Source organism: Acomys russatus, chromosome 16 (genome assembly GCF_903995435.1).
Source record: "Acomys russatus chromosome 16, mAcoRus1.1, whole genome shotgun sequence".
NCBI lineage: Eukaryota > Metazoa > Chordata > Mammalia > Rodentia > Muridae > Acomys > Acomys russatus.
This window is the reverse complement of record NC_067152.1, coordinates 11,215,563-11,227,752: the sequence shown is the minus strand read 5'-3', so window position 1 is coordinate 11,227,752 and position 12,190 is coordinate 11,215,563. Positions and strand designations below refer to the sequence as shown.

The 12,190-nt window shown below is 49.0% G+C and overlaps 1 protein-coding gene across 2 annotated transcripts in view; it reads right to left on the bottom strand.

The window, feature by feature from the left end:
- Window positions 1-680: 680 nt before the first annotated feature.
- The window catches only part of Acaca (acetyl-CoA carboxylase alpha), a 216,077-nt gene continuing 204,567 nt past the window's right edge, over window positions 681-12,190 (bottom strand). For both annotated transcript variants that reach the window (XM_051158173.1, XM_051158172.1), the window contains 4 exons: window positions 10,378-10,532; window positions 9,626-9,796; window positions 2,789-2,925; window positions 681-1,514 (listed from right to left, as the gene is read on the bottom strand). In XM_051158173.1, coding sequence (XP_051014130.1) covers window positions 1,391-1,514; window positions 2,789-2,925; window positions 9,626-9,796; window positions 10,378-10,532 — 587 coding nt within the window. In that variant the 3' untranslated portion in view covers window positions 681-1,390. The remainder of the gene's footprint in view (window positions 1,515-2,788; window positions 2,926-9,625; window positions 9,797-10,377; window positions 10,533-12,190) is intronic.

Here is a 12,190-nt window from a genome sequence, read left to right as displayed (position 1 = left end):
CCTGGATGCCCACTTGCAATGTGGCACCACTGAGAAGGTCCTGGAATATCTGTGTGAGGCGCTCCTGAAGGGGAGGCCGGCTCTTTTTGTGGAATCCAGGGTTAAGGCTCAGACTGAAGTAATCATGCCAATTGTTTCTGTGGCGTCTTAGTGATCTCCTCCTTGACCTTCAGTGATAGGTCATGACGTAGAAACTGGACGCTACACCAGCTCCGGCCACCTCCACCCTCGCTTCAGGGACATCCGTGCTGAGCCATAAGCGGCTTTCTTGGGTAAATGGTTGTTAAACTGTCCAGTCCACCCCTGAGGAGGCCCTATTGCTGGCCATGGAGGCCCCAGAAAGTCTGGAAACACCAGCACCGTGACTGAACTGTAGGGAGTCTTAAGGGAAGGGGAAGTCTTGTTCCCTGGAAGCCTCCTCACACCAGGAAGGCCAGTTCCTGGCACAGGTGTCATCAAGGTGGGTGATCTGCTGTACCTTCTGCCAGGACTAGAGATGAGTCACTTTGTAGGCATGGCCCCACAGTTGAGAGAGTTCTGTCTTGAACTACTCTCCCTCTATCACCAACAGGAAAAAGCCTCCTCTTAGCTCACCGCCTCAGGCTCCTGCACTGGCTGCCTCCATCCACCCAGAGGCAAGGGTTCCTACTCACTGGCTTAGGTATGGTCAACTAGTCACATAGTGATATGCAAGATGGTGGCGGGTTGACCATCTCCCCAGGGGTACTGAGAAGCCACTCAAGATTGAGAGTGTTTGACCAAGAACAATGACTTGGTCTGTTTTTGAGCCCACCTCTTAGATCATGGCTTTGCCTCTGTGTTCTCACACGGGCCTGCAACAGATTTTCTGCCCTGCCATTTCTCATAAATAGTTATCTTGGCTTGGTTAGATGGGACCGCTCCTCTCCAGTGCTCGGTGTGCGTGGCTGCACATGGGGTGGTGACTGATGGGCTTGAGTCTCTCCTTCCTCAGCCCCAGCCCTCCCCTGCTGCTTGCGGCTGTGGCTCATGGGGCAGGGGCTGCAGACACGTGGACACCATTCACACGGCCCTGTGTGGGGGCAGGCAGGACAAGAGGGCAGTCCTGCTTTAGGCTAGTAAGGCCTCATGGTACAGGCATGTACCCTTCACTGCCTTCTCAGTCCTGTGCATGGAAAGAGGACCATCATCACAGCTGGGCTAATCAATACTGAACCGGGTATGTGTGGCTGGGTTTCGAGATCCTATAGCCCAGATGTCATGCAGGACCTCAAACACGCAAGGGGGAGCAAACGCCACTCTCACTCCAGTACTGGGCCTGCAGGCCTTCTCATTACAGTGGTTTCAGATGTAAGAGGCAGCCCTAGCTCTCTTCTCCAGAGATGGGGCAGGGACGGGTGGGGAGCTCCTCCTACGTGGAAGGGGAATCCATGGTGGAGAGGATCCGTACGACTTCTGCTCTCTGAGTGGGTGAGATGTGCTGGGTCATGTGGACGATGGAATCCATGGCAACTTCTGGATTGGCCTGTACCAAGCTGGAGAGAACATCAGGGACGGTGAAGAAAAGAAAGGTGGAAGCGTCTCAACTGGGGTGCTTAAGAACTGACAGACAGACAGACAGACTAACAAGGGCAGGTGCACACAGTCTACTCACTGCTTCAAGAGTTTTCCCACTTTCAAATGCCCCTAGCAGCTAAGCAGTAGTATAAAATGAACTAGAAAACATCTTGCTATGTTAGAAAATAAGGAGTAATTAAAACAAGACAAAAACAAACCTCCTAAAGCAAAAAATGATGGGGACACACTGTCAATGGTGCCTGTATGAAGGGCACTTCCTAGGCAGATAGGCACTTAATTTTGGTGCCAAGTATCCCAGAAGTAAACTAAAAATAAGGTTAATAGGAACAGTCTACATCAATAATGAATATAGAACTGCATCAGAGTAGGGACGGAAAGGTCGGAGGTAGAGTCCAGATCATAGTAAGCAGGGTATCAGTGGATGCTCAGTCTAGAGAGACGTACTGATGGGGAACAGACAGCTTCCCTGGCCTGCAAGTGTCTTCCTACAGAATGGTTAGCAAGTGGCAGTTCCACAGCGAGGAAAATGAAGGAACAGCCTGGCCAGGTGACAGAACTACCATCGGGGCAGATGAACTTCGGGTGCTTTTCAGTGGGGTACCCTATGATGGCCAGAATGCTGCACATGTGAAGACACGGCCATAAGGCAGAACTCAACCTGAGTCACAGAGAAACATCAGACAACCTAAAGTTCGCCATGTCCTAGACTGCAAGGGGAAGACAGGGACAAGGCCGTGCTGAGGACGTGCAAGGGCTCCAGCCCTGAGCCCAGCCAAGCCCATGGGGAGACAGACCTCTGCAGAAGAGCTTTTAGCTGGTGACTTACTAAGTTCATCATTTTACCGCGGCCACGGAGGAGAGACAGCACACACTGCTTTTAAGGTGAATATGTGAACGGCAGGAGAATTGCTAGTACTAGCTTTTACTTGTGCAACTTCTCCCTAAGTAACATATTTCCAAATAGTTTTATGGACACCTTGCCAAGAGCTGTTGCCTTTCCTTCATTCCAGAATCATCTACCTGGTTTGAATATTTGTACTCAGAGTGAACGCATGGGCATAAAGCGCCCTGAGTCAGCTGAGAGTGAGCTGTGTCTGTACCCGTGGGTCACCTACAGCAGTTCCAGACAGGGGAGCCACAGAGGTGGGCAGCCTTATCTCATAGTTTGTTCTAAACTTTTTATTGTAAAGAAATTAGCCTCCTGGCCCGAGGAGCCTGCTGATGGTCTCACCTGCGGATCTGCTTGAGGACATAATCCCTGCTGATGTATTTGATGTTTTCCTCTATCACTGAGCGGACGCCATCTTCCTCTGTCAATTGCTTCTCCAGCCACTCCACCAGGTCCTTATTATTGTCCCAAACGTAAGCCTGAAAACATACAAGTCTTGGTCAAATACCAGGAACCGGGTATGGACACCTAATTGCCCAGTTATTGCAAAGGCTGTCAGCATAGGAACACTGTTCACCATTCTCCTTTAGTGTTGTGGTTGGAGGTGGAGAGGACAGGTTCCTGGCCGGGAGCCACCTTCGTCTCTCTCCCTTCCTCTGAGCTTCAGATGTTCGTGTGGGAGTCTGTCCTATGAGGCTCCGGCACCTACTGTTCCACAATGGTAGGTCTGTGAGGAGCAGGGTCTTTTTTGTTTGTTTGTTTTAGTTTTTCGAGACAGGGTTTCTGTACGTAGCCCTGGCTGTCCTGGACTTGCTTTGTAGACCAGGCTAGCTGTGGAGCAGGGTACTTAACAGTGTGACTTGGAGGGAAAGGTGTGTATATGGCTGTTTCTTTTAGGAGGAACCGAGACATCCATCCTTAAGTGCAACCCCAGTCCCCGCAAGATGTGGCCGACAAGACTCCACACTGTGCCTCAGCCCTCTAGCTAAGGAACTGTCCTGTGGCTAGTAAGCACCCATAGGAGCAAAGCTTAGAGGGCAACACATAACACAACTTGGATACTGCTATGGCGGATGTCTTATGGCTACAGTATTGCCACCGAGCCAGACTCCCACTGCACTTTATTAGCTATGAGAGCACTGCGAAGGGTCAAGAGGTCTGCAGCCTGGGAGTCTCAGCAGCCCACCTCTTGCCTCCTTTCTTTCAAGATCATTTAGCTGAGTACTTCTGAGGGAGCTGACTACATAATAACTCAGGAGTGTGTTAGAAGCCTAATAGCCTTCTCCTTGCTCTCTTCTCTCATTTCTTTACAAATCATTTAGGAATCGTTTTGTTAATGGTTTCCGGAAAACCAAGTACCACCATTAGGGCTCATTCATATTTATGTCATTTTGTTTGGGTAATTAAACACAAAGCTCGTCATTTAAAGGTGCGCTATCCTTTTCTGTTATCACTAACGAAGTCAGAGTCAGAATGACAATGAGTTTGGCGCTGTAATTTAAGAGGTGGGCACTGTAGGGACCCTGAGGCTTGTGTTGTGGCAGTGGCACAAAAGGCACAGTCGCACCTCAGGCCTGCAGTGTGGACTGCACATTCTACACAGCAGCACCCAGCATTAGGAAACCGGGCTGTCGTCTTAAAGGTTTCATGGTTCGAAATATCATTTATGGCTGGGTGTGGTGGCTCACACTTTATCCCAGCGCCTGTAAGGCTGAGGCAGGGGTATAGGGAGTTCAAGGCCAGCCTTACCTACACTGAGTTATAGACCAGGCAAGGGTCCAGAGTGCAACCCTGCCTCACAAAAGCAATGAACCAAACCATGGCTCACCTGACTTAGCTGGTGAGCTGGCCATTTATTACGGCTGGATCACAGGTTCCCAGGACTAAGGGCCACAGTGAGCCTTTCCCCTCAGTCTGTCTACCTCCTTTCCTGGCTCCAGATGTGCCCACTTTGGACATGTTTGATAGACACCAGCTCTTCTCACAGAACAAGCTAGGAACTTGGCAGCTCCGTGTTTCTTTCTGGAGTAACTTCTCTGCGGGTCTATAACAGGAGCGTGCGTCTGCAGACCCTGCTGACGAGGAGGTGCCTTGCTCATGTGGTTCAGCTTATAGCTGGCCCCCAGATGACTGAGCAAACCTGGACTCCAGCCACTGCCTCCTTTATAAACCTGGCCATTTCCAACACTGGTGATTAAGAGTTCTCTGTGGCTTGAGGACTGCACAGCTTCCCAGCTTAGGAGGATTTGGTGGAGAAGGAGGCAAAAAATAAAACAATGGCGGCTTCTTGAGCTTCAGAAGGAAACCAAACAAATCCAACTAGATTCACTCAGGAGTCCCAAAGCCTTTAGTTTAGGAGAATATTTAATACTCTTATTAATCATTTTTAATCCGTTTGCTTTTAATTAAGAAACAGCATGATGCTTTGCTATCAACATATGCCAGGGAGCAGATTAATTGTGGCTTAAGATAACTCTCCTTGATTGGTGTAATGTATTAGCTAACGAGATGTCGGCTTCTAACGATGCTCACACACTACGCTGGAGAAAGCCAGCTTCCCTCTAGAGTAAACACTCCTGCCTTCCCCTCCTGCAGCCATGAACTACAGTAGGTGTTTAAACATTTAAAAACGGTTCCCAGGCAGAATGGCAGCAACACATTCCAAGCAAAATTTTAGATGCTTAAAAATATGGACCCTGCATATGAAATATGCTGTCTATTCAGAACACAACTGGATGGTGCCACCAAGCCTGAAGCCCAAAGTACATGAAGACAAAGGGCTCTGAGTTCTAACCAACTACATTTTTACATTTACAAAAAGAAACAAACTCATAATACACACAACATTATGTCTTGTCTCAGCCCATCAGGGAGGGCTTGCCACGCCCTCTGCTCTGCACTACTCTGCTCCACTCAGGAAAAGCAGCTGCCTCCGAGGACAGTTATGAGACTCACCATTCTAGCCCTGACGAAGGACAGGCCACTTCTGTTCTTCCATAGAATTATAAAATGTAGCTATATGCTAGTCCTAGGATTCCAGAGTGGATTTAAAACAGGTGTGAGATGCTGGCTGCTGTCTTGTGATGGCCCTGGGCCCACATCATCTGCCTGACATCCCAGCTGGAGCATCTTAATATCAATAAAATATCAATAACTAAACATTACAACACTAACTTGTCTTACAATGCACGTTCAACAGACACTCTCTCTTTCTGCATCAATGGATAAGTATCTCAGGCACCACTCAGCCCCACTAATTATATGTAATAATTAGTCTAGCTTACAAAATCTAAATGACCTGTTCATTTCTAATGCACTGGACAGCTGTTAAGCTGTCCCTAAGCAATGATAGAACAGGGCCAGGGAGTGACTAGGGCATAACCTGGTAGCTGTGAGCCCTGACTATGACGCCTACAAATGACTTTACTGTGTGGGTTGCTTAGAGATGCTTCCAGCTGGAGAGATGCCTAGGAGCCATCTGACCTGTGGTGTGCGCAGGGGCTTGGGGGAGTGATGAGAGGGGAGACATACACACCCTAGAGAGAGTCTGTTTTCAAGGTTATGACCTTCCAACACCCAAGATGCAAGGTGATTTCTTTCAGCAGCTTGGAGCACTGTGGCTGGGCCAGGCAATTCTTGCCATTTTCCCCTTACCTCATTCCTCCCTGGTACCCTGAGCTATCTGTGGGTAGCCTGAGGCAACAGAGACCTATCAATGGTGCTCTTCTGCTCTGATTCTCACAAGTCCCTAGAAGTGGGTAACTCTGGACAACTGGAACAAGTTAGGGCCCAAAGCCCTAGGGACAGTAGCGTGAGCCAGGCAACCCTTCCAGGACAAGTCAGTGTGGCCAAAGCTCATACCTTGACTCTAATTCTTTCTCTCTCTCTCTCTCTCTCTCTCTCTCTCTCTCTCTCTCTCTCTCTCTCTCTTTTTTTCTTGAGACAAGGTCTCACCATGTGCTCCTGGCTAGCCTGAACTCATAGAGGAGATCCCATCCCTGAAATCTAGGTATGTCCCTCTATGCCTGGCTGCTATTTAACTTCTACTAAACCCACTGAGTTCTGTGACACCATAAACATTATCTTCATTTTTTACATGAGGGAATGGAGGCTAAATTAGTATGTCCCATGCAAAGCTGGGAACCTCAGAGTTTGGGAGATCTCAAAAACCCACATATTTTTTTCAATGTGCCATGAAAAGTCTAAATTGTGATTTCTCCTGTTAAAGTCTGCAGGCACAGAACCAATCAGCCTGTTGGAAAACTGCCAGAAGTCAAAACAGAAGCCATCCCCATGAAGCAGGATGTGCCATGTTTGCACAACCCGACTCAACCATAGCTCTCGGTGTTCTTCTTCCCCACCCACCCCTCACCACTACCGCAGGGAGCTGCAGTGATGCAGCTGCTTCTGCCAGTGAAACCATGAGCCAGAAACTCTAGTACTTCTTCCAGCAGGGTTGCCTAGTGGATCCAAAGTGCAATCCTACAACTCATGGCATGGAGGTCGCTAAGAGAAACAGAAGACTCATATTGCTCAAGGAAACAGAATCTCTGGAGGGAAAACAATACAAAACATGGCTAATAAATGTCTATCGCTACATGACTTCCATACCAACAACTACAGTAGAGACCTTGGTGCTCAGGGAGGCTGTATCAGTCTTTACACTTGAGGGAAATGGCATATGACATATGTCACTGTTTGAAGACCACCACCGCCACACACACAGTGCTTTTAGCTGGCTCCTAACGTCAGGCAGCTTCTGTAGCAAGCCCTTCAGAGGCAACACTACACCTTGAACCCTGCAGCACTTTCTTCTCTCAAGGGCGCTGCTGATTTTATCACCTATCCCACACTAACCAGGTCCTGCTGAGCCTGCAGAATGTGGCAGGAGGTTTCAAAGCCACATGTCCTGACTTCACAGGATCACTTGTCCTTCCTTTTTCTCCTCCCTGTCCCCTGATAGGAGAGCTCCCAGGGGATGCAATCTTCTGTAAACACTGGCAAGGGCTCACTGGTATTCAGTGCGCAGCAGCCTCTGTCTGAGCTGTGTGCCTGCGGTGTCTTCTGCACTCACTCCAGCCAGGAGCCTGTGTGCACAGCTCCCCACTGACGGGAGACAGCGATGGCCTGTTCTTTAGACACGCTGCCCCCTGGGAGGATGCCACTAAGGAGCAAGCGAGGGGCCCATCTATTCGCTTCATGCTTGGAAGGAAGCTATTCCTTCTCCTCATCCTTGTGCCCACTGAGGCTGTGCACGTCCATTAGTGACTAATGTGGTAGGGAGGCGTGCGGGCCACACACACACACTCCATTTACCTAGCTGGCCACTCTTAACTGGAGAACAACCTCTTATTTTACACTTGCATGACTTTCAATGCCAACTTTCACTAGAAGCTGCCAGTAGCCACTGACAAAATTGTCTCACTCAATTATGATGCTACAGACTGACCTTAACCTGAACCAAATGTCGGAGAGTGTCCCACTCCCCTGCTGCTCGTCTGAAATATTTATCCAAGAAGCTTCCCGGTCATAAAGAAACAGGCAGACTTAACACAAAGGTGAACTTTGGAGTGTTCTACACCACTGGCTTTAAAACTGATGGTAAGTCGTATAGCCCCTCACGAGAAAGGCTGTTAGCACAGACTCCAGGTAGTGTTTTTGAGGAGACTAGAGTGACACCACCATCAGCCAGTCACTTTCCGTCAACATCTGGTAGTCACCAAAGATTTTGATCACATAGTTGATACAGGACAGAGCATAGCTATCTAATAGCCTGATAACATAGGACCAGCAAGATGGCTCAGCAGTTAAGGGAGCTTGCTGCCAAGCCTGAAGACCTAAGTTTGATCCCAGGAACCGACATGGGAGATGAAGGGAATCAATTCCTTCAAGCTGTCCTCTGACTTTTACATGTAAATTCTGCATGCCTGGGCCCACACACAACACACACAAAATAAATGTTTAAGAGATGTATATAGCAACTACTATTAAAGGTTAAGCTTGGGGGGAGGGTAGTTTCAAGACAGGGTTTCTCTGTGTAACAAACAGCCCTGAAGGTACTGGAATCCTTTTTGTAGACCAGGTTGGCCTTGAACTCAACAGAGATTGGCCTGCCTCTGCCTCTCAAGTGCTGAGATTAAAGGCATGTGTCACAATGCTAGTCAATTTGTCTTTGGGGAGCTAATTCTGGGCCGTCCATGTCATACAAGTTCCTTCCCTGAGCCACCTCACTTCTGCCCCTAATTTTTCTTAGTATGAATACAAAGGTTTCAGTTTTCCTTCCCTGTTGCCTGTGGACTGTTTTGTGCAATCCAAGGGCGAATACTGACCGCAGGCCTGTCCTGTCTGTAATTCCAAGTCAAGAGTACTAGGAACAGTCTGGATAGGGCCTCTGCCCTAAGGCATGAGTTCCTCCCAAGAGAACAGCCTCAGATGACACCAGGCTCATCCCCACATGCAGGCTGGCACGTCCTCTCAGCTCAGATGTGAAACTAGAACTATGGCCTTAGCATCTCCTGTGTGTGTATCACATCTACTAATCTTCCTGAGGAATGTAACTCCGCTGCTTACAACCCTTCTGCAGGTCCCCAGACAGTGTGGACTCCTCCGCAGCTTATGCAGTCAGGCCATCTTCCTGGGCGCCCACATCCTGAACCATCTTGCAGGACTTTACAGCTCTTTGCATGCATGTTGCCTTTGCATATCCTTTCTACCCCTACCCTACCAACCCAGCCTTTTCTTTTGGTTTATCCTCATGTCTCTGTTGAGATATCCCTTCCTTCGGAAATCTCACTTGTTCTTCCTCAAAGTTGGGTGTCTCCTCTTGCAATGGACTAAGCTCTCTGCTGGCTTTGACAACAGCCTCACTTGTGTAGGACATGACGGGCTCTGTGTGAGCAGGAACATTGCCTCTCACTGCCCCCAGGGTCTAGCCCAGTGTCTGACAATGTGGTAAGTTCCAAATGGTTTGCTGAATGACTCTGTGGGCTGCAGACAGGCCCTTCTAGCTTTACTAATGTGATGTGATAGCATATTATTGGGCTGTATGTAAAGAGGAGAGGGTTTGCTTTTAGGTTCCTTTTTTTGCTCACTGGCCCTGAAGGCCTGAAGATTCTTAGCTGACAACCCTTGTAACACTCAGGTGGGCTGCACAGGTTTGCTGGTATGTGTCTCACCTACCTTCACTGTGCCTTCCACTTCTACAAACCAGCGTCTCAACATGGCCTGGATCTGGCCGTCAGTCAGCTCAGGGTTGGCGTTGTGGATTTTCTTCTTGACGAGGTCCTCCAGCAGGAGGCGCCTCAGCCGCCAGTAGAAGAAGGTGCGGGATGTTTTCCAGTCTAGGATGTCCTAGACTCACAGAAGAGCACAGAAGAATTAGTGTAGTCACGAGGACTCCATCTGAAGGAACCCCACAGGCATTAACAAGGCACTCTCCAGGGAAACCCTTAGAGTCTCCAGTGCTGGCCTGAACTCCCCACGCCTCCATACACACCTACAAAGCACGCTGTGCACAGCCAGTAGCCCGGCAAATGCTACCCAACACACAGCAGCGGTTCCCGGGAAGAGGCCGGATTCCCAGAGAACTAGAAAGCTCCACTCTCATACTGATCAAAGGTGAACTAGCTGTCACCATAACCTTTAACACCATAGTAATCCACAGTCTAAGGATCACCTGGCTTGATGTCACCAAGGAAGGTGCCAAGATTGACTCAGTTTCCTACTAGAATCCTCAGAGTTTGCCTGAGGATTCCAAGGAAACCTAAATCATCTTGTCTTAGATGACAGTGGATACAGAAAAGGGGAAAGGTCTTTTAAAACTTGTTTGATCTACGTAGGCTGTGCTGATCTGGCCCTAGCAGCTCCCTGCTTAAGGTCCTATGTCACTTAGCGGGCTCTGACAGGTCAGAGATGGCAGCTGTGGTACTTACATTAATAACACCCTTCTCCTGCATCCGGCCTGGGGTATCGTGCAAGTCAGCAAACTGCACAGCGACCTGATGGTAAATGGGGAGCAGGAACTCCTCCCGCTCCTTCAGCTTGCTCTCCAGCTCCTTCCGCTCAGCGGGGCTGAGCTCAGGGGTGCCTGCAATGACACAAGCCTGGCTGTCACACTCCACGGTGACCAAGGATCTCAGCACAGATGCAGCTACAGTCCTTCCCTCTGGGGCCTGGCTTTCCACTGTTGTCACTAAGTCTTTGCTGCATAACAGACTCTATGAGACGGTAGTACTGTCCTTACTTTGTCACAGGGAGCTCACGTGTAGTCTTTTTCCTATAGAGGTCACAAGTATGGAAGCAGTGGTGGCAATGCTGCTCTCCAGGCTTCTCTTGAACAGGTGAAGTGACCACCTGTATCTCTCTCATCAGTTCACTGCCCAAGAGCAAGGCTCCTCTGTCCCCACAAGGCAAGACTGGTGCATGGACACCACGTCCATCATTACTGACCAGCATTAGAACAGCTGGACTAGTCCCATCACAGGACTCTGTAGGAGAGCTTCCTGAGACCAGAGCACAGACCAGCAGCTCCGGTTTTACCATGTCCTCAACAGGCGCCTGGGGAGCGGCTAAGCACTGGAGTCACTCCTAAGTTGCAAGCTGCTGTATTCCTTAGTGTCTAGTGTCAGGTTTGGATATTCTTAACCTCAAAGTAGTGCAATTCAATCAAGTCGAGCTGGCTCCATGTATCTCGTATCAATGGATTATCCTCTGGTCTCCCAATCCCTGGCCAGGTGGACAACATTTCTAGAGGAAGAGGGAAAGAGAAGAGCAGACCCTGTGTGGATTGCTGAGCGTACAACACAGTACTTTCATTTGGTCAGAGATTTTTAGCTCCTTGTAACAAGACCCCTCCCCCATCAGCTGGGTTTTAGAAGAGGTGTTGCTACATTTGTGCTTTCCTCCCTAATTACTTTCAGAATGGGGTCTGTAATCAATACTGAAGATTTATCTGCCTGCTGGGCAAAGAAGAGTACACCTAGCTGAAGAAACAATAGGTGACAGTCCTGGTACCAGGGACAATCTGATGTGTCACTAACCCTGACAAATACATAAGCACGGGTGATACGATGCAGAAGAGAAAGGTCTGTTTCAAGCACATGCCTGTCTGGAAACAGGCCTTGTCTTTTATGCCACTAAGGCTCATGCTGTGACTGGCCCTGGACAGCCACCTGAGCCATCAGTATCACACGGAAGCACATGTTAACTGGGCGGGGATGAAACTCTAGGACCTAGTTTCATGTTAGGTGACTTTTTGGATGCCCAGCTCCATCTCTGTTTTACTACGGTGAGAAGCAGGCCCAGCACTGTGGGTCTTGGGTGCTTACACTGAGGGCCTCAGGTCCCATTTAATTTTCACAACTGCCTGAGGCTGTATTCTTCTTAGCATCTTAACAGGTAAGGACACTGAGACACTGAGAACCTGTGTGAATCATCAAGGCCACAGAGCAAGATTAACAGCCAGGACTCAGGGCAGCACCTCCTTGAAGCCTTTGGGCAGTAGCACACTGCAATTTTTACTTGCGGAAGACCAGCACCTCCATAATAGTGGACCCTTTCATTTCAGAAGGCTAAGGCACAGTGAAAAACTCCTGGCCGATGAGGCTGAGTCATCTTAGTCTTACTGGGTAACTAAGACTGTCTGTAGCTTCTCCTATTGCTATAAAGTCAAGGATGTGAAAATACATTTGCTGGGGCCCAAGGGATGGCAGGGCTGAGAGAAGAGAGTTTAACAGGGAACTCCAA